At 41.3% G+C, this 21210-nt stretch overlaps 1 protein-coding gene across 1 annotated transcript; it reads right to left on the reverse strand.

The window, feature by feature from the left end:
* Positions 1-379: 379 nt before the first annotated feature.
* Positions 380-5133, reverse strand: LOC311112831 (stonin-1-like; the record flags this gene model as incomplete). The annotated part of the gene is made up of 6 exons (XM_084155965.1): positions 380-1389; positions 1851-2053; positions 2434-2953; positions 3116-3256; positions 3595-3792; positions 3925-5133. 6 exons carry the CDS (start codon positions 5131-5133, stop codon positions 1324-1326), a joined length of 2337 nt encoding a protein of 778 aa, XP_084012091.1. The 3' UTR covers positions 380-1323.
* Positions 5134-21210: the final 16077 nt, after the last annotated feature.

Raw genomic sequence — 21210 nt, forward strand, 5'->3', positions numbered from 1 at the left:
CCTTGGTCTGGCAAGCTAGCGCGAGGTAAGCAAGATAGCTAGCTAGCTAGTTAGTTAGTTAGGCAGATGACAGCACACAAACGGAAAATATTGACGGGAATGATCTATTTCAATATGAACACATCTGTGGTTTTGGTCTTTCTTTCCTAGATGTACATTGATACAGCAGACCTTGGTTTAATGAACTACAAACAGCTAGCTAGCTACTTCAAACTGCAGACTGTCCACGCCAACACAGGTGTGTGACATTTGACCTCTACATTTGTTCTACCCCTCCCCTCTTCACACGAACGCATGAATAAAAAACAAATTTCTTTAATTTGTTTTACTTATAACTAGCACTGAAGTCATATACACATACAATACGTTTAATACTTTTAGTTATATCGTTTTATTTGTGTGAATGCAGACCATTCCTGCATCCCTAGGGTTATATAACCATAAATCAATGATATTGACCTATGGGAAAATAAGAGATGAGTGCACATGCTTAGTTGTGCAAAAAGGCCATGGTCAGCTAGCTAAACAACAAATTAGGGGATCAACCCAATTTTTCCTTCATTGAAAATACATTCCAAATAGTTATTGGAAATAGGCCTAAACACAATGGGGCAGTTTCTCAGACACAGATTGAGCCTTGTCCTGGACTAAAATGCAATCACAATGACAATCTCCATTGAAAGTGCTTTTTTGTCCAGGACAAGGTTTAGCCTAATCTGTGACCGGGAAACCGGCCCTGTGAGTGTGTTAAATGCAAGTCTACAAGGTTACAAGTTATTTCCTCTTTTATAAAGAGAGCTTCTGCAACCTCCTGTCATTTCACAATGAATAATCTTCTGAGAGAACTGTAAAGTGCATTGTGATGGTAGGGCTTTGTGTTGGGTTCTTCGTTCCTCCAATAGTAATATATTAGTTTGTTGTAGCCTACTTCTATTCTACCATGTAAGGTTACACCTAGCCTGGCTGCCAGTCTTTTTCTGCTCTCTTGCCAACTCCTTACAGAATTGTCATGTCTGGCACCCAGGCTAGGTTACAACATGTTAATAACCATACACAGGGTTACAACAGGGCCAAACAATATTATGGAATGTCAGGCTTATAGGTGATAAGATGTACATAAAGAACACACAATATAAAAACAAGTTTTCATCAGCCAAATGTAGGTTATGTCCTTGTATTGAAACAGGGAGGATGAGTTCGGTTGGCAAAATGTCTTGGATCAAGGCATCCTGTGTCTCGATTCAAGGCTTCCTCACGAAGAATGAGACTTGGGAGTATGGTAATGTGAGACTTGATCCTGTAAGACTTCCTTGATGATCATCATTACTGTGTTGTGCAGCCTGATTGCCTCTGTGCTTCTGTCTCAATCCACTTCTTCTCAATTTCCACCTATAAAAAGGACAGACCGATACGGTTCAGTTTCATTATGGAATAACCACTATGGCCACAGACATCAATTCAACATCTATTCCCGCGTTGGTTCAACATCATTTCATTGAAATGACGTGGAAACAACGTTGATTCAACCAGTGTGTGCCCAGTGGGGCAGGAGAACGATAGAAGAGTTTGCTACATGACAGCACATGCAGTATGGGACCAGCTTTGTCAGCTGGTGTCACAGTAATAACTACGGAATTTCAGACAACATTTTGTGTTGGCTGAAATATATACCCAGTACCCTTATTAATCGCAAAGCTAGATTCTGCTTGGGAACTAACAAAAATAGATCAAAATAGAAACGACCAAAAATAAGATCAACAGCAGCATTATAGATATTAAACAGCATTATAAATACAAAACATTATAGATATTAAACTTGTTATCTAATATAATAATATCTCAGGCCTTACCTGACAATGATAGTGGGTCCTACTGGTGACATGTTTCTGAGGCTGAACGTCACTGTCTGTGCCCAGTGACGTCACTCTGGTCTGTGAGACCACGGCACCCACCATCTCACACTCCATCGTGACAAACGGATACCAGTCAGTGGGGATCTCCTGATCCGAACCGAGCTCTAACTTACAGGAGAAGGTTTGGGGAGTTTCTACTGCTGTGAGAGGGAAAAGGGATCATGTGTAGTTAACAATTCCTAGCACTTGGGGGAGCACTATGAGCAGAATCTGAAAGATACAGGTCTCCATCCTCTGGCACAATGCAAACAACAGAATTTAGTATTTATTTAGCCAAGCTGTAGTATAAAAAACCATAATACTATAAAGAGTTTATGTATTTTAGCTAAACTGATTAGGGAACATAAGTTACATTTGAACATAGCTTATATTGAAACATATTTCAGTAAGTTGTAAATGTAACATGTAAAATAAAGCCAAGTCAGAATAAGCCAGCATTCCATACAAAAATAGATTATCAATAGACCTCCATCATCAATCGATCATCAAAGACAGCCAGACTCTTCCTCTTAGTCCTTACCCATGTTCTTAGCAGGCAGTCTGTCAATCCTCCACACCATGGCTGAGTACACATTCTCATACTTGACTGTCCCCACAGTAACCTGCATGACCGGCTGTGACTCCACAGCACTGACCGACCCCAGACACACGTTCCGGTTCATCCTGGCTGTCAGTGACTTCCGTCGTAGCAACGTCACAGTGTGCGACACCTTGACCCAGTCCGCCGGTACCGGCACACGGATCAGAACATTCTCGCAGAGCGGTTCAGTCTCCGACACTCCGGTAAATGACGGGAAGGCGGCTGACATGTTGAGAAAGGCTTGGAGTTCCACGTAGGCCCCTTGGACAGTCACCACGGCTTTGACGGAGAACGGTAACTCTGTACATCCCAGGGCTAACGTCTTGTAGCGCATCAGCTCTACTCTACAGGCGTCCGGAGGAGAGAACTTGAGCAGCCGGGACCTGTGGAACTCCAAGCCATTGATGCACTTGTGGAAGTGGCAGTCGCTGATCTCCATCCAGCCCTCCAGGAGGTCGTCCTAAAAGACCACAATGGAAATTAGAGGACCAGAATGGAAATAGACCTAAGTCTTGACTTATTTGTGTCATCCTGGATGATTCTACTAATCGTGTTGTCTTTTGATATGCAAGTTAAATTGTATGTTTGTGTTGATATGTGTGTTAAGAAACTAATACCCAACCTCCTCAGAGCCAGAGCCGTAGCTGGCGTCGAAGCGGAGGAGCCCCAGGTCGTTGAGAGCCAGGAAGCACTCCCCTGGTCCGTTGAGGAACGCCAGGCAGTAGATCCTCGTCATGGCTGCCCTGTCCATCACCACACCATCCTTGAAAAATGTATTTTAAGATTTTAGTCATTGAGAGGTCGAGTGGCAAAAAATGATCCCCAAGGAGCAATATGTCAAAATAGGAGGTAAGGAATACTTTTTGTGAAAGATTTTAGCAAAAAGACATTCATAGAAATGTATAACCTTCTTATTTAGGCTATCAATGTTTTATATAATAAGTAACAGCAAGTCATTCATCAGTTTTTAATAATGACCTGTAATACCTGTAATAATGCTGAAATACCAATGAACTACACTAACAAAGGTACATTTCCTGAAGAGAATGTGTGTGCTATCTTACAGTAGTTGTATGGTAGTGAAAGATGAAGTGAATGTACTTTGTCCAGCTGCACCCAGAGGTGGTCTGTGATCTGCAGTGTCATTTCCTGTTCCTCGTAGGGCCGTTTTTGCGACAGGGGCGGAGCCAGCCTGAGAATCTCCTCCTCCATGGTCTCTAACAGGTCCTCCATGTCGCAGTGTTCCGTGGTTCCAAACTTCAGCAGCTGCTCCACCTCGGCCTCGTGGGACACCTCCTGCTTCAAATCAAATCAGACTTGATGTATTTAAAATCGCAACACACAGTAAAACAATACGATGATATCTATAACAATAATAAAAAGGTGTTTTTTAAACGTGATTTAAAAACAAATTGTGTCTGCCCCTCTTACCTTAGGGTGGTAGCGCTTCTTCTCTGTGTAAGACACGTATTCCACCTTCACTGTCTGGATCTTGCGAGGCTCTCCGTTGCTCTCCAGCTTGAGATCTGACAACCTGCAGTGAGGCTGCAGCTGGAACTCTTTGAAGGGCTTCTCCAGTCCTTTCTCATAGTACATCTGGAGCACCCCTCCAGACAGCAGACGCAGGTAAATGGGGCCCCACTGTCGGGACGACATTCGGTTTTTCTTCTCCGGGATCCTCAGCATTAAAGACCAGCCGTCTCTCTTCTCGCTACGGAACAGACTGTGAGAGACGAAGGCTGCCGATGGTCCCTCCCTGACGTCCTCCCTGTCTCTCACTCCTCTCCTCTCCCCTCTATCCACCACTACTCCTTCCTCTGTATCATGGTCTTCCTCAGCCCGCAGGCCCTCCAGTTTGTGGCAGATGTAGGAGTAGGAGCTCTGGAAGTCGTCTGGTCGAGGACGCTCGTTGCCGTCATTCGGCTTGATGAAGAAGCGAGGCAGACTAGAACCTCCAGACTCAGAGTCAGAAGAGGAGCTCCCAGAGTCCATGCTATGCCCACCAGCCCCCTCCCAGAACTGGTTGAAATGTCCCGGGTCCCCCTGGAAGGAAGGGAAGGGACCGGGGCCATCGGAGACAGAGATGTCACTCTGGGGATGTGGGGTGGTGCCAGTGGGGGTGGCCTGGTCTAGGCCTGGGGGAGGAGAAGAAGAAGAAGGTATGGTGGCAGAGGCAGAGGATGAACTGGAGAAACTACGGAAGAAGTCGTGCTGATCCCAGCACCTGCAATGGAAAGGTAATGCACCGCTAGGAGGAGCCTCCCTCACCGGAGTGCAGAGAGGAGTGTTGCAGGGCACACAGGAACTTCCGTTGATGTTAAAGTGCATTGGAGGGGAGCTGAATTCAAGGGAACTGCTGAAGCTCCAGGATGGATCTCCCACTGGGGGGAGTACCAGCTTTAGGCCATTGGGACGGGGGACTGTTTTTAACCCTGTCATTGTCACACTACCTGGGGGTGTCTTCAGGGCTGTAGAGGCAAAGGAAGGGAGTGACCCTGTCTTTGCCCCTGGTGACTTCAGGGGTGTTGAGGCCAACTTTGTCCCACTCCCTGGGATCTTCAAGGAGGCCAAAGAAGGGGTCGTAGATATAGTACCCTCATCCTCGAAGGTCACCCAGTTTGGATTGTTCATGGAGCACATGGCTGTGGTTTTTTGGCATCCAGGTTCAAGTCAGTACTTCCTGCTTCTGTTGTTGACGTTATCATCAGACTGCGCCACAGATGCCTTCCCAGCTGAAAAGCTGAACAGAACATAGTCATAGACTAGAACACACAGAGTAATAGCATACAATGTTTTTCTGTAGAATCTACAGGTATCAGTGGAGGCTGGTGGGAGGAGCTATAGGAGGACGGGCTCATTGTAATGGCTGGAATGAAATAAATGGAACGGAGTAAAACATATGGTTTCCATATGTTTGATGTGTTTTATACCGTTCCATTAATTCCATTCCAGCCATTACAATGAGCCTGTCCTCCAATAGCTCCTCCCACCAGCCTCCTCTGACAGGTATTATATATTGGTGCATTTGCTATGAAAGATATATGGCATCTCTCATTTACACCAATAAACAACCCCAGAGTGCCCCCTACTTTTAGTAGATTTTAGTGGGATTTTGGATCTGGCAACACAGTGCAGTTAGATGATGTTCCCTCAGCCAATCGGCGACATGATATTTCCCACATGACTGTTGGTTTAATTATTTAATAGCTGGTGTGTTGGCTCGTTTCTTTTATTTGTGGCAATTCAGCAAATAGCTCCATGTGGTAATATTTAGCCCAACACAAGAAAACAATACTGTCTTTGTGCTAGGAATAAATAAAGTTAGAGAGGAGAAGAAATTAACATCTTGCTCTTTGCAGTGTCTGTGTCTTGTCACCAGCCACACACACAAGCCATGCGTTCTGGAATTGAGGAGGATAAACATAGAAACACTGAATATGCTAGTGGACACCGCTGAGTCACATCTGGCTAAACGCTACAGCTGCAGCCTTGTTGAATGAAAAGGCAGAGAGGTGCAGCTCTGCTCTGTCAGCAACTACCAGAGGAATTGGGGTCGATTTCAATTTAGGTTGAACTTCAGACGTCAGCTCCCTCCTATTCAAAAGGTGGTGAAAAGTGGAATACATTGGAGTTGGAATAAAATGTAGGGTTTTGGAAATTCTACATAGATAGATGGATGAAAATACCATGTTCTAGTAGGAAATGTGGGAGATGGAATGGAACTGAATTGGAGGGGTTGGTTGGAGGGGAACACAAAGCCTGGGTAGTGTTCATTACGCCAAATGGAAGAAAACAGACTGAAACAGGGAAGGTTTCCTTGGACTTGTCCAATAAGAAATACCTATTTTAGTTTTGTGTTGCAAAACGTTTTCTGATGAATACGACAACACTGCTCTGCTCTCTAGTCAGTTTTTGCAGCATTCAGGAAATGTGTCAATGGCACTCAAGCAGAGAACCAATCACCTCTCTTTATTTGCCATCAGTATGAAGCCATCTGTGATAACTAGGCTGTGGAACACTGGAACAGCTGCTGAGATATGGGGCACAGACATTACTGTGGTTCAATGGAACAATTACATCCAAGCATAATGCTTGTCCCTATTTAACTCATATGACTTAATGAGTTACACATCATATACTGTAAACCTCATCCCCAGGCTAACTGCTAGAGAAAGAGCAGGCTGGTGGCCAAATCGAATAAAATTATTACTGCATAGTCTATTATGTGGTAGCAGTTGATTCATTTGGTAGATCTGTGGAAATATAGCCTGTTCCCAGATATTTTTTGCAAGACATCACTAACAGATCTGGGACCAGGCTATTGGAAATATAGGCTAGTACATTAACCTGAGCTCTGATGTCATCCATGCCCTCCACCATAGCCTCGACACTAGCTGTTATAGGTTCCCATGTTAGAGAATACTGTATGGTGTAATGTCTTGCAATGCGAGACTACCTCCACCCCAGCACAACGGAGAGCAGACGCGCTGTAATCATCATACCATCTAGCAATTGATTCCCAGTCAACAGAAGCAGAGCACCGGTTTCAATCTGTATCTGTCACAGCCACCGACCTCACCACAGAGAAACAGGCCTAACTTATGAAAAATAAACAAAGCACAGTAGTTATTCTGCAATTTCTGCCTCCTTACCAACTCCCTACCCCCACCATTACATTTACCACAGCCAATGGGTTATAGCCTACAGTATGTATGAAGACAACCAGTGGCACTGGCAAACTTCCTTTCATGCTATAAATAACTATGGAGGGAGCTCAGGGGAGTGTCTCAGAGTAGGAATGCTGATCTAGGATCAGTTTTGCCTTTTAGATCATAATGAATAAGATTACATGGACAGGGGGAAACCTGATCCTATATCAGCACTTCTACTCTGAGACGTTTGATACATACTGGGCCCAGCATGATAATCGGGCTGTCAAGGCCTAGAGAGCTGGGTCATTCTAATGAGGACCAAGAAAGTTTGATATGGCAGGTATGTCTGTTAGGGTTCACCCTCAGCTTCTCCCTCCTTATGGACTCAACTGTGGTTTGATCTAGCAGTGTTCCAAGAAAGATAGAACCTTGTGGATTACAGGCTAACTGAGGAATGGTTTCAACAGTGCTTCAGCCTTAATACCACATTCTGCCATTGTCCCTGCTGTTTAATGGTTATTTCAATTAATCCCATTGATTCAGGCCTGTTGAAATGACAGAAAGTGGCGTTTAGGGAAGAAGACCCTTGTATTGAGGCTAACTGAACCTTGCTCCAGGCCAATACTGGCAAACTCCTGCAGGCGAGTTCACTTCCAGACAGTACGGCCACCTCCAGCAGCCTGTTCCAAAGAGAAATAGCCTTGTCCCAGATGGATTGTCACGCTAGCTGGAGTTGGCATGAGAGTACAAACGGATTCAGGCCCAGGCTAGTAGCAGGGGGAAAGGTTACTAAATCTACAGAGGCAGAAGAAAGACATTCCTAAGGGACAGAGCAACATGCACACAGGAAATAGCAGCCCACTCTGCTGCTCCCACACAACTCACTGTCACTGGGTTCACAAACAATATAGATCACATTGATTACACTGTACTGTAGATGTCACTCATTTCTGGTTGCTCATGTTAGCGGAGTTATGATTGAAACCTGAACTTTTAGATGGCTATTTCCCCAGACACAGATTAAGCCTAATCCTAATTCACTTTTTAGTCCAGGACTAAGGTTAATCTCTGGGAAACCACCTTTACTGTACGAACCTCTTTTGTAAGGGCAAGCATGCTCAGTGGTCTGATAACTAAATAAGAAGCATCTGATCATAATGTTTGCATCATATGATAGCTCGCGCTCCAGTAATGTTTGTCTCACATGATATCAATCATCCTTTTATAATGACTTGAAATGAGAGCGACAGTGCTCCTGCCCCTGTGAATCAAGATAAAGAGAGAGGCCAACACATTTTTACATTTACATTTTAGTCATTTAGCAGACGCTCTTATCCAGAGCGACTTACAGGTAGTGAATGCATACATTATTTTTTTATTTAATTTTTCATACTGGCCCCCCCAGTGGGAAACAAACCCACAACCCTGGCATTGCAAACGCCATGCTCTACCAACTGAGCTACATCCCTGCCGGCCGTTCCCTCCCATACCCTGGACGACGCTGGGCCAATTGTGCGCCGCCCCATGGGTCTCCCAGTCGCGGCCAGCTACGACAGAGCCTGGATTCGAACCAGGATCTCTAGTGGCACAGCTAGCACTGCGATGCATTGCCTTAGACCACTGCGCCACTCGGGAGACCGAAGCTCCTACACGATGGCTATGGGACTTTTTAACTTCAGGTAATGTGTTTCCCAACAGACTCTTTTCAAATAGCTACAAGACAATGATTTGAGTAAGTGACAAACAAGCGACATTTAGAAAAGAGATACATCTCAATATGACTTCCCTTGTTACATAAAGAACCGTCTGGTTGTGTAGTCTGTTAAACTATGTCACACGCATCCTGCGGAGGTGAGGTGAGTTGAGGTGAGTTGAGTCACGGACCGATTTATTTTCTCACTTGCATCCATTGCTCTGTATATGCATTATTTGAGTGTGGTTACATTTCTCCAGCCCCATCACTCAGCTGTTTACCAAAACAAGTGGCAGGTCGAATCTCAGATTGCCCCTTTAAAAGGTTGTCATCGTGACCTTATTTAACTTGTTCAGACAGTTGAATTTAAGTCATCGAGACCTTATTTAACTTGCTCAGACAGTGGTAATTACATCATCGTGACCTTATTTAACTTGTTCAGTGGAATTTACGTCATCGTGACCTTATTTAACTTGTTCAGTGGAATTTACGTCATCGTGACCTTATTTAACTTGTTCAGACAGTGGAATTTACATCATCGTGACCTTATTTAACTTGTTCAGACAGTGGAATTTACATCATCGTGACCTTATTTAACTTGTTCAGACAGTGGAATTTACATAATCGTGACCTTATTTAACTTGTTCAGTGGAATTTACATGAATGTCTATTAGACTACTGTTTTCTGAGTGTTTGAGCGTATCGTTTTGCTCCAGAACTTTCAGACAGAATTCTTTATAGCAGAATATCCCATTTAATCTGGAATCAAAGACTCCCTGCTGTGACTAAAGAGATTCAAGACCCTTGTGAGTGCTGCTGTGCTGTGTCTGTGTCTGTGTGTCTGTGTGTGCGTGCATATGTTTTGTGTGAAGTTGTGGCTATTCTTATGATCTCTTTCCCATCCCGATGATCACCAAATGTAAACAGAGTGTTGATAACAACACTATGATCTATAGATCTTGATAATGCCTTTATAGCTCTGTGTTGACCCTGTGCTGACACTGTCCTCTAGATGTCCCCCTGGCAACTTAAATCAGCATGGCTTGATTAGAACAAATCAATTACTTGATTAAAGGGCCAATCTGCATTTCGAACAATAACAAAGCATCCTCCCCACCCCTGATTTCATACACAGCTGAGGGAGGGGCTGGAGAAATGTAACCACTCTCAAACTCATTAATAATAATAATAATAATATGCCATTTAGCAGACGCTTTTATCCAAAGCGACTTACAGTCATGTGTGCATACATTTTTACGTATTGGTGGTCCCGGGGATCGAACCCACTACCCTGGCGTTACAAGCGCCACGCTCTACCAATTGAGCTACAGAGGACCACATTAACAGAGCTATGGATACAAGGACTGACCAACCATGATATCAACAATATAGTTTGAACCATGTATTGAGTTTTTGTTTACATTTACAAACAAAGGAGTAAAACCAGCTCATATTTTGGGTTCTGATGGGGTACAACAGTTGAACTAAGCACATGAGTCATCTATAAGTTATATTTTTCAACATCTCAATGGGTATCATTACTTTAAAAATCTAAAAATGTATGTAGCAACTGCAGATTGCCCCTTTATTTAGTTGGAATATTTTCCTTCATGTCATCTGTCAATTAACTAACTGTTATACAACTACCATTATATTGATCAACCTATAAATGTTAAGCAGGCACGTGTGGACCCAACCTATTTAAAGCTGTCTCTGCTATAACTGACTTTTTGCTTTTGAGTGAGATAAACCAAGTCAGTCTGTCCAGTGTACAAGAACGCCTACTTGAGTGACCGCTGACCTAGTGGTTTTAAAATTGACAGATTAGCTATAATTACACGAGAAAATGTTGCCTGCAGGCCTACCGCATCCCATTTTTCTGTGAAACATGGCATAGAGACAATCGTTGTTTTTCCATGTATTGTTACAACACAGACTGTGCAGCGGTCTCTAACAATTCAACCGTGTTGTGATCGTCCATGACTCATTACCGCCGGAGCAAACTAGCCTCAACATCAGGGCAGGAACGATGCTGTTTTGCAATGCAATGTCACGAAAAGAGAATTATCCTACCTGTGCTTTCGTTGTTTTGTCATTCGACCTATGAGTTTTGTAGTAGTTTTAAGGCAAATAATATGACTGAGAATGAGGTAAATTGTTAATTTATAGGCTACTGATTCAGTTATAAAGCAAATTCTACTCGAAGTTTGTTCAAGAAAAGTCAATGTTCAAGATTCGATTTGCCGTGAATAGAACAGAATAGACAACTTTGCACAGTGCAGTTAACAGAAGTTGTCCCCAAAACAGTAATCGGCTATTGTGTAGCCTTGCTTGTTTCTTTTAGGTTGCTTTGACAGAGCAATGAGATGGAAGTTGTCAGTTGACTTTCTAGGGGAAACTTGCAACAAAATCCAAAATACTCACGTTCTCCACAAATCCCGAAAGAACAACAATCAGGTCAAGATTCTTATTTTTCAGTTAAAACAGCATAAATCCCAATATGCAAGGATGACAGTTTTCTCTCAAAATGGCAAGAAAGCTGCGGATTTCCTATCGCCTTTTCCCCCTCCAGACTAACGGACGTCCCTGCTAAATGAATAGTGAAGCGTGTGAAGGAAAGGACGGACGGAGGATGCACATCTCATCTGACCGAACGATGACGAAGCTTTTGACGTGACAGGGAGTTTGTTTTTGCCAATGTTAGAAGTGGCCTGAGAAGTAGACAACGTTTATGGTTTGGCTACAATTACACAAACAATAAAACATTAGTATGGGGGATTTATTATTCTCCTAATTGATGGGATGAATAGCTTAGAACAGGGGTGTCAAACTCATTTTAGCTCAGGGGCCACATGGAGGAAAATCTATTCCCAAGTGGGCCGGACCGGAAAAATCATGGTATATATAACTTAAAAACAACAACTTCAGATTGTTTTCTTTGTTTTAATACGATCAACATACAACATAAAGCTGGAGCCTGAGGACAGTGTGTCCAAAATAGTACAAGCACAACATCACTATTAATCATAAAACACGTCAAGTTTATTTGAAAATTCTAAAGAAAAAGAACACACAAACACACAATGCCTCAGTGATTAACAGAACTGTTTCACAGATCACAGAACTATATCAGGGTGTCATTTCTCAGGCAGAAATGTAGATAAAAATAATGAAATCCTGTTCCCCAAACAAGTGCAAGAACCACAGAGTCAAGAATAGGTTAAATATACAAATAAAATAAAATCAATTAAAAACAATAGCACATCAACATAAAAACATATAAACATAAATCTGAAAGCGTTGCTCAAACTCCCGTAACAGTCCAGTTATTTTATCTTTGAACCGCTTCATGTCTGCCACATGTTGGGTCGCGCACACATTTTTCAGACAGGGGAAGTGAGCTGCATCACCACCGGCAAGTTGCGTCTCCCACAATGACAGCTTCAACTTGAAAGAACGTATGCTGTCATAATACTGCGTGACAACTTTGTTGCGCCCTTGCAGCTGTTTGTTCAAGTTATTCAGGTGCTCTGTAACATCCACCATAAATGCAAGGTCCGGCATCCATTCTGCGGAATGAAATTCTAACACTGGTTTGCCCTTTTCTTCCATGAACTGTTCAATTTCTTCTCGTAAATCAAAGAAACGCCTCAGCACAGCACCTCGGCTTAACCATCTTACCTCAGTGTGGTATGGCAGGCCATAGATGTGGTCTTTCTCTCTGAGAAGGCTGTCAAACTGACGATGATTCAGGCTTCTGGATCGGATGAAATTAACAGTTTGGATGACCACCTTCATGACGTTATCCATCTTTAATGACTTGCAACACAAAGCCTCCTGGTGCAAAATACAGTGAAAAGTCAAAAAATCACGTCCTCCATTTGCAGATTGCACTTTCTCTCTGAACTTTGTCACAACGCCTGCTTTTTTCCCGATCATTGAGGGCGCACCATCTGTAGCCAGGCTGACAGCGCGGGACCAGTCCACTCCGACCCTGTCCAGCGCGCCGACGAGTGTGGTAAAAATATCAGCTGCTGTCGTTGTATCTGTCATCGGCACCAACTCCACGAACTCCTCGGTGACGGTCAATGTGTCATCAACTCCGCGGATGAAAAAATGGCCAGTTGTGCAACATCTGTAATGTCCGTGCTTTCATCAATTGCAACCGAAAACGCAATAAATGACTTTACTTTTTGCTTCAACTGGCTGTCCAAATCCACTGAAAGATCGGAAATCCTGTCTGCAACTGTGTTTCTTGTCAGGCTGATATTTGCAAAAGCCTGCCGCTTTTCAGGGCACACAATCTCCGCTGCCTTCATAATGCATGTTTTTACAAATTCACCCTCACTAAATGGTTTTGAAGCCACTGTGATTTCATTAGCAATGAGGTAGCTAGCTTTCACTGCAGCGTCACTGATGTCTCGGCTGTGAGTAAACACAGACTGCTGTTTCTTCAGACCCGCCAACAGTTCATTCACCTTCTTTCATCTCCGCTGTCCTTGAAAGTTGTCATATCTGTCGGCATGAAGACTCACATAGTGGCGACGAAGGTTATATTCTTTCAGCACTGCAACATGCTCTGAACACACCAAACATACAGCTTTCCCATTCAATTCCGTGATTAAATAGGATGACCATTTTTCTTGGAACACTCTGCACTCTGCGTCCACTTTTCTCTTTTTTGACAGAGACATATTGGGGCAATGAGGGTGCCAAAGCACATAATGTTAAAAGTAGAAGCCGTAATAAATATCGCGGGCAAAACAAAGTAGCTCATTGGCTGCACGTGCTTGACCTACTTGCTCTGCCCCGGTATAAACAGTTTGCTTGCTTAACACAATTGCTATTGCGCCATCCAGTGGACGCAATTGGAACAGCAGTTTATTTTATTGAAAAATTGCAGCGCATTTTTATACTTAAAAAAACATTTTTTTTTTTATTTTTTTTTTTTTTTTATCATCTCGCGGGCCGGATTAAACCCGTTTGCGGGCCTGATCCGGCCCGCGGGCCGTATGTTTGACACCCCTGGCTTAGAAGGAATGCATTAATGATAAACATGGGTTTGTACTATACTGATATAAATTGTTTCACATAACAGGCTGTGATTCATGTAAGGAACGTTAGGGGCTAGGATGAGATAAGACTTGTATTTCTCACAGATACGAACACTGCCCCTTTGTGATCTGTGAACCATCCTTGGACGTAGGAATGGTGTCTAAGGGAGCTGGCTCTTCTCACTATGACAGGTTGTTATGATAAACGTATGCCTGGAAACAGGGATGCGCTAAGAGGCGGGGGACTAGCCTGTGCGTCAACGGATTGGCTGAGTAAGTCTAAACCACGCTCAAGTCTCTACTCTGATTGGCCAGCAGAGAGGTGGGAAACTCTCTCTCTGTAAGAGTATTTGAAGAACAATCTGAAACAATGGATTTAGTTCTCTGAGTGCCCTGCGAGGCATATCGGGGAGCCCGTATATACGAAACATCATATTTACCATTGAAGGTTTTTGCATTAATTAAAGTAACTAGTATATCTTAGAAGTCGTGTTGACCTCTTTTGTTCCTAATGCCAGATTTGAATTGACGCAACTTTGACATTAGGCTACAATGTTGCTAGTGCAAACAGACATTAGCCTCCTTAAATATTACATTGTTGCGTTACATTGTTTCCACTGCAATCAGCTGGATAGCTACATTTTGTTGTCAGAAGTCTGATTGGAAGCTTTATAAATACAATATTTTGTCCTCTAACTTCATACAACAGTAATACAAAAGTAGCCTAATAAAGCACATTTTCGTATCTGAATATTTTTTCCTTTCCATGGGATTAACTCATGAGAAATTGGATGAGGACAACGAAGGGTGTCTGTCAATGAACCTCTTCCCAAGCCCCAGCCCCGTCAACTAGGGTACATCAGTAGGATAGGCCTAATTACAGGCTATGGAGACTGGAGAGGCTAGTTTTAAAATTATGACCAAATAAGAAAATCTGAAGAGAGCAAGAGACAGAGATTTGAGTTATAGTCTGGCAGATGTTCACAGTGGCGACCCGTCATTCAGTGCAGGTAAAATGTTTGTTGTTGTTGCCTGTTTTTGCATTAATACGTGTCACATATCAGTTTGCAAATAATGTAACATAAATATATATATATATATATATATATATATATATATATATATATATATATATAATTGCGTTAATAAAGCCGTATACAAAAATGAGTTGTGTTCGAATACTCATACTAACTGCACTATTTGTGACGTATATTGAGTATGTAGTATGCTTTTTGGTCATAGTATTGATAGAGTTAGTATGCCAAAAGTTCCCGGATGTCATACTACATTCGCCAAAATACGAAGTATACAAGCTATTTCCGTGCTTTTAGGGTCCATAATGCAATTCTTCCGAAAATAGGCGTGGTTGGGGGGATGGGGGGGGTCTGCTCGAGAAGAAGAGGAAAAGTTTTCATAGGTGGGAGTTTAGATTGAAACGCAGAATTTGGCTTAGCAATTCATTGATATAGCCTACAGCTGGTAGGTCGTGTTTGGAGGTTGGAGGGTGGCTGTGGTAACTAGGGACGACCAGAAGACACTTGTGTTTACACCGGCCTACTCGGCGGGGAGCATGGCGTCTTCAGCGAAAAGACGAGCAGTTGGAAAGGGAGTGAGTCCCAATGACTGCTTCTGTTTTGTGCGTGGCACTGTGTGCTGTTTTCGATGGATGGGTCCTGGCCTTTCGGGGCCCTGGGGATGCGGAGGGATGTGGGTGGGATGCCGATCACTGGGATGATGGCTCAACTTGGGATGGGGAGGGGCTTTAGCGGGGGAATTAGTGGAGAACAATTGAAGGGATACTTAGTAGCAATGCAAATATCTCAATCATTAAGTTTTTTTTTTTAATGGTAAATTTACAAACATATATAATGATAAATAGACTTGAAACTTGTATCTCATTATGGTGTATGGTGAAATAAGTATAGCCAGTTATAATTGTAATGGCTTAGCTGATAATAACAAAAGAATAACAATATTTACATGGCTCAAAGAGAAGGAATATAATATCTATTGTTTACAGGAAACTCATTCAACAATTCTAGATGAAGTTGTGTGGAAAAAGGAATGGGGGGGGCGAAATATACTTCTCCCATGGGCAAAGAAATTCAAAAGGGGTGATGATATTAATTAATAGTAATTTCGATCCGAATGTGCAAATTGTCCAAATAGATACGCAAGGTAGATGGATTATTTTAAATATGTTATTGGACAATAAACAGATATGGCTCATTAACATTTACTGACCAAATAATGATGATCCACACTTCTTTGACAATATATATAATAAATTATCAACCCTGCAAGCAATTCAAAACAATATTATTATGGTGGGGGATTATAATACTGTTTTAAATAGCTCAATGGACCGTAAAGGAAATCACACCACAAACAATCACCCACATGTTCTTAAGGAAATCGTGAATGTCATGGATACATTAGAACTAGTAGATATATGGAGGCTTAAATATCCTGATCTAGTGAGATATACATGGCGGAGACTGAATCAAGCTAGTCGTCTTGACTTCTTTCTTATCTCATTCTCGTTGGCACCAAAAGTAAAAAAAAGTGTTGATAGGGGACAGAATGCGGTCGGACCATCATATAATAGGCATATACATTACTCTTACTGAATTTCCACATGGGCGAGGATATTGGAAATTTAATCAAAGCCTATTGGATGATAATTTATTTATAATTAGAAAAAAGGAATTTATAACTGACTTTTTCCGACATAACATAGGTACAGCAAATCGCCTTATTGTATGGGACACCTTTAAATGTGCCTTTAGAGGCCATGCAATTCAGTACTCATCTCGAAAACAAAAGCAATTTAGGTCAAAAGAGTTTATACTAACAAAGGAAATAGAAAGTCTAACAGAACAGATAGATGGCAATAAAAACTGTAACATAGAGGCTCAGAATAAATTAGAGGAAAAACAAAAAGAAATGGAGAAACTTATTCAAGAAAGATCAAGTGTAATATATTATAAAAATAAAGCAAACTGGATGGAATATGGGGAAAAATGCACCAAATACTTTTTTAATCTTCAACATAGGAATGATACCAAAAAGAATTTAATGAAATTGGTTACAATTGACGGAGTAACCCATGATTCACCAAATGATATTTTGAAGGAGGAAACAAGGTACTTTAAGCATATGTTTTTGTTTCAGTCGCCTCCATCTCCTCTAACTGAAGCTAATTGTAGAGATTTTTTTTCTATTGATAATGTAAAATTAACAGCCAAACAGAAAGACTCATATGTGAAGGTGAAATTACAGAGGAGGAACTTCTGGATGCAATTAAAGACTTTAAGTCTGGGAAAACTCCAGGGTTGGATGGCATACCAGTCGAAGTATACCAAACCTTTTTTGATATACTAAGAGGACCGCTATTAGCATGTTTTAACCACTCCTATGTAAATGGTAGATTATCTGACACTCAAGAAGAAGATCTCATTATTACTGAAACAGGATACAAGTGGAAAATATAAAGATACAGTCCATTAAAAAAATTGGAGGCCCCTTACACTTCAGTGTTGTGATGCAAAAATTCTAGCAAAATGTATAGAATTAAAAAGGTATTGTCCGATATTATTCATTCTAATCAGACAGGTTTTTTACATGGAAGATACATTGGAGATAATATAAGGCAAGTATTGGAAACAATAGAACATTATGGAAAATCGGAGAAACCAGGCCTGCTATTCATAGCAGACTTCGAAAAGGTATTTGATAAAGTACGACTGGGGTTTATATATAAATGCCTGGAGCATTTCAATTTTGGTGAATCTCTTATAAAATGGGTCAAAATCATGTATAGTAACCCTAGGTGTATAATAGTAAATAATGGCTATTTCTCAGAAAGTTTTAAACTGTCAAGAGGAGTGAAACAAGGTTGTCCACTATCGGCATATCTATTTATTGTGGCCATCGAGATGTTAGCTATTAAAATCAGATCCAACAATAATATCAGGGGATTAGAAATCCAGGTCTTAAAAACAAAGGTGTCATTGTATGCTGATGATTCATGTTTTCTTTTAAATCCACAACTAGAATCACTCCACAGCCTCATAGAGGATCTAGATAAATTTTCTAACCGCTCTGGATTACAACCAAATTATGACAAATGTACTACATTACGTATTGGATCAATAAAAAATAAAAATTTTACATTGCCATGTAGTTTACCAATAAAATGGTCTGATTGTGATGTGGATATACTCGGAATACATATCCCAAAGGAAATAAATGATCTCACTTCAATAAATTATAATAGAAAGTTAGCAAAAATAGATAAGATCTTGCTACCATGGAAAGGTGGGTGCCTGTCAATTTGTGGAAACATCACCCTGATTAACTCTTTAGTATTATCCCAGTTTACCTATTTGCTTATGGTCTTGCCTACGCCTAGCGAACAGTTTTTTAAATTATATGAGAAAAAAATATTACATTTTATTTGGAACGGCAAGCCAGACAAAATTAAACGAGCCTATTTATATAATGAATATGAATTCGGAGGACAGAAATTATTAAATATTAAAGCATTAGACCTATCACTAAAAGCTTCAGTCATACAAAAGTTATACTTAAATCCGAACTGGTTCTCTAGCAAATTAGTAAGATTGTCTCACCCAATGTTCAAGAATGGCCTTTTTCCCTTTATTCAGATTACAACCACTCACTTTCAGTTATTTGAAAAGGAAATAATATCACTATTTCTAAAACAAGCCATAGAAAGTTGGTTGCAATTTCAATTTAATCCTCCAGAAATGACAGAACGAATAATGCAACAAATATTGTGGTTAAACTCAAATATACTAATTGACAAAAAACCGTCTTTTTTTTGACAAAATGTTTAAAAAAGGTATAATCTTTGTAAATTATATCATTGGTAGGACTGGTGGAGTTGTCGCACATGCAGCTAACAAAAACATATGGAAATGTCTGCTCTACCCAAAATTATAACCAAATAATTGCAGCCTACCAATGATATAAGAGGAAAGTGGAAGGAGAAGAAAGTAAGGAACTTGTCTGTCGGCCTTGCATTAAAGAACATAATTGGTTAAGGAAAACTGTGATAAATAAAAAGGTATATCAGTTTCATTTAAGGACCAAAGGATTGACAGCCGTCCCATATAGATTGCAAAATAGTTGGGAAGAGATTTTTGACATACCGATCCCATGGCATAGTGTTTATGAACTGATACGCAAAACAACACCGGATTCAAAACTTAGAATCTTTCAATTTAAATTATTATATAAAATTCTTGCTACCAATAGAATGTTATTTATATGGGGGATACAATCTTCCCAGCTCTGCAGATTTTGCTGCGAAGAGACAGAATCATTAGATCTTTTGTTTTGGCAGAATCATTAGATCATTTGTTTTGGTACTGTCCATTTGTAGCTTGTTTTTGGACACAGGTCCAGGAATGGCTAAAGGATTGCAATATTTACCTGGAGCTAACCCTGCAGATAGCACTACTGGGTGATCTGAAAAGTCATAGTCAATCGATCAATAACATAATAATACTATTAGCAAAAATGTTTATTTTCAATTCACAATCTGTAGAAACAATGAGAATAGAAGGGTTCAGAACTTTTGTAAGTCATCACAGTACAGTTGAAATATATATGGCAAATAGAAATCCTATATGGATGGTGTGAAAAGATAGATGGGAGGTGTTGAATGGAATTGAAGGATGGGACTAATAACAACTAACAACAAACAATAACAAGATAACTAATAATGTAGGCATGCTGTGTCCATAATAAGTGTATGGGTTGTAGGTTGGGAGCTTTTGTGAAGGAGCACAGTTAGAAAGATATGGCATATAGAAGCAAACCGGATGGACATCATGAAAATGATCGGAGAGGTTGAGAGTAGAAGAAGTTCAGGAGAAAGAACAAACAAAATGTAATTACTGTAAAATTGACTGTGTCCATAAAATGTAGATAGTGGGTATGGGCTGGAAGTAGAGGCCTAGGCGTTGTTGTTCACTAGTTCACTCCAAGTGGGGAAAGGGTGGCGGGGTTGGAAAGTAATAAAGGGGAATATATATATTTTTAAAAATTATATGTATATGTATGTATGTATGTATGTATGTATGTATGTATGTACAATCTATCTGCAATATTAAGCTGATCTACCCCCCCAAAATTATTATTTTTTAAAATCCCAATGATAGTGAGGATAACAGCTCGGATGAGGGATCAGAAGACGATGGTGATTCAGGAGAGGAGGACAGCGGATCAGAAGAGGAGAGCAATGAAGAGGTCAAGGCCGAGGATAGAATAGACGCGGGAAGGGAAAGGAGGGGGAAAATGGAGTCCTTAGAGAAGGCAAGAAACAGATATAGGTTTGGAGAAATGCAGTATTATCATAAGGAGACGTATACTTGGATGAATGAGGAGGAATGGAGGGAAAAAGAGAGGCAGAGGAGGTCTAAGAGAGAGATGGAGGAAGATTGTGAGTTTGAGTCAAGTTAAAAATGGCGGGAAAAGGGAGAAGGTTTGTTAAAGAAGCGTGGTAGGAAATGTAAGCAAAGTGAGCTGAAGACAGGAGGAGAAATGGAAGTGAATGAGGGTGATGTATCGGAGGTGGAAGGTGTGGTGAAGTACTCGGAGCCCGAGGATTGCACAGCGGGTCAGGATAAAGATGAGTCTGTGACCGTAGGAGAGAAGTTTGTGGAAAAAATGGATCCTTGCCTTTTGGCTGATCCAATTGTGGTTTCAAGATGGGTGAAAAGAGCGTTGGGTAAAGTGGAATCGGTGAGGGTAACCAGAAGTGGTCTAGTGATAATTGTTTGTGTTTCTGTTGGGCAGAGGGAGAAGGCGCTCAGAGTTAAACAAATGGGGGAAAGAATTGTGAATTGTTTCGCTCTTAAGAAAAGGGCGCAATTGAGAGGAGTGATTACTGGAGTAGCAGTGAATGTAAAAGTTGACCAACTGAAGGAGATGATTCCCCCTGTGTGTGATGCTCGTCGTTTGGTGCGACGTAAACAGGGTGGCGAAAGTGGGGAAACAGAAGAGTCATTGTCTGTTCTTTTGAGTTTTGAAGTTGAGTCTTTGCCTGAGAAAGTTAGGATATATAAGTTATCCAGTGCAAGCATATGTGCCAAATACCTTAAGATGTTACAGGTGTCAAACTTATGGGCATGTGGCAGCAGTATGTAGGAGGGAGATTCCAAGGTGTGAGAAGTGTGCAGAAGGGCATGAGACAAAGGAGTGTGAAGCAGTGGGGAAAGTGGTGGTGTGTGCTAATTGTAGGGGTGGCCATGGGGCTGGGGATCAGAAATGTCCAGTGTGACAGAAG

This window comes from Coregonus lavaretus (genome assembly GCF_964263955.1).
Source record: "Coregonus lavaretus genome assembly, chromosome: 1".
Lineage (NCBI taxonomy): Eukaryota > Metazoa > Chordata > Actinopteri > Salmoniformes > Salmonidae > Coregonus > Coregonus lavaretus.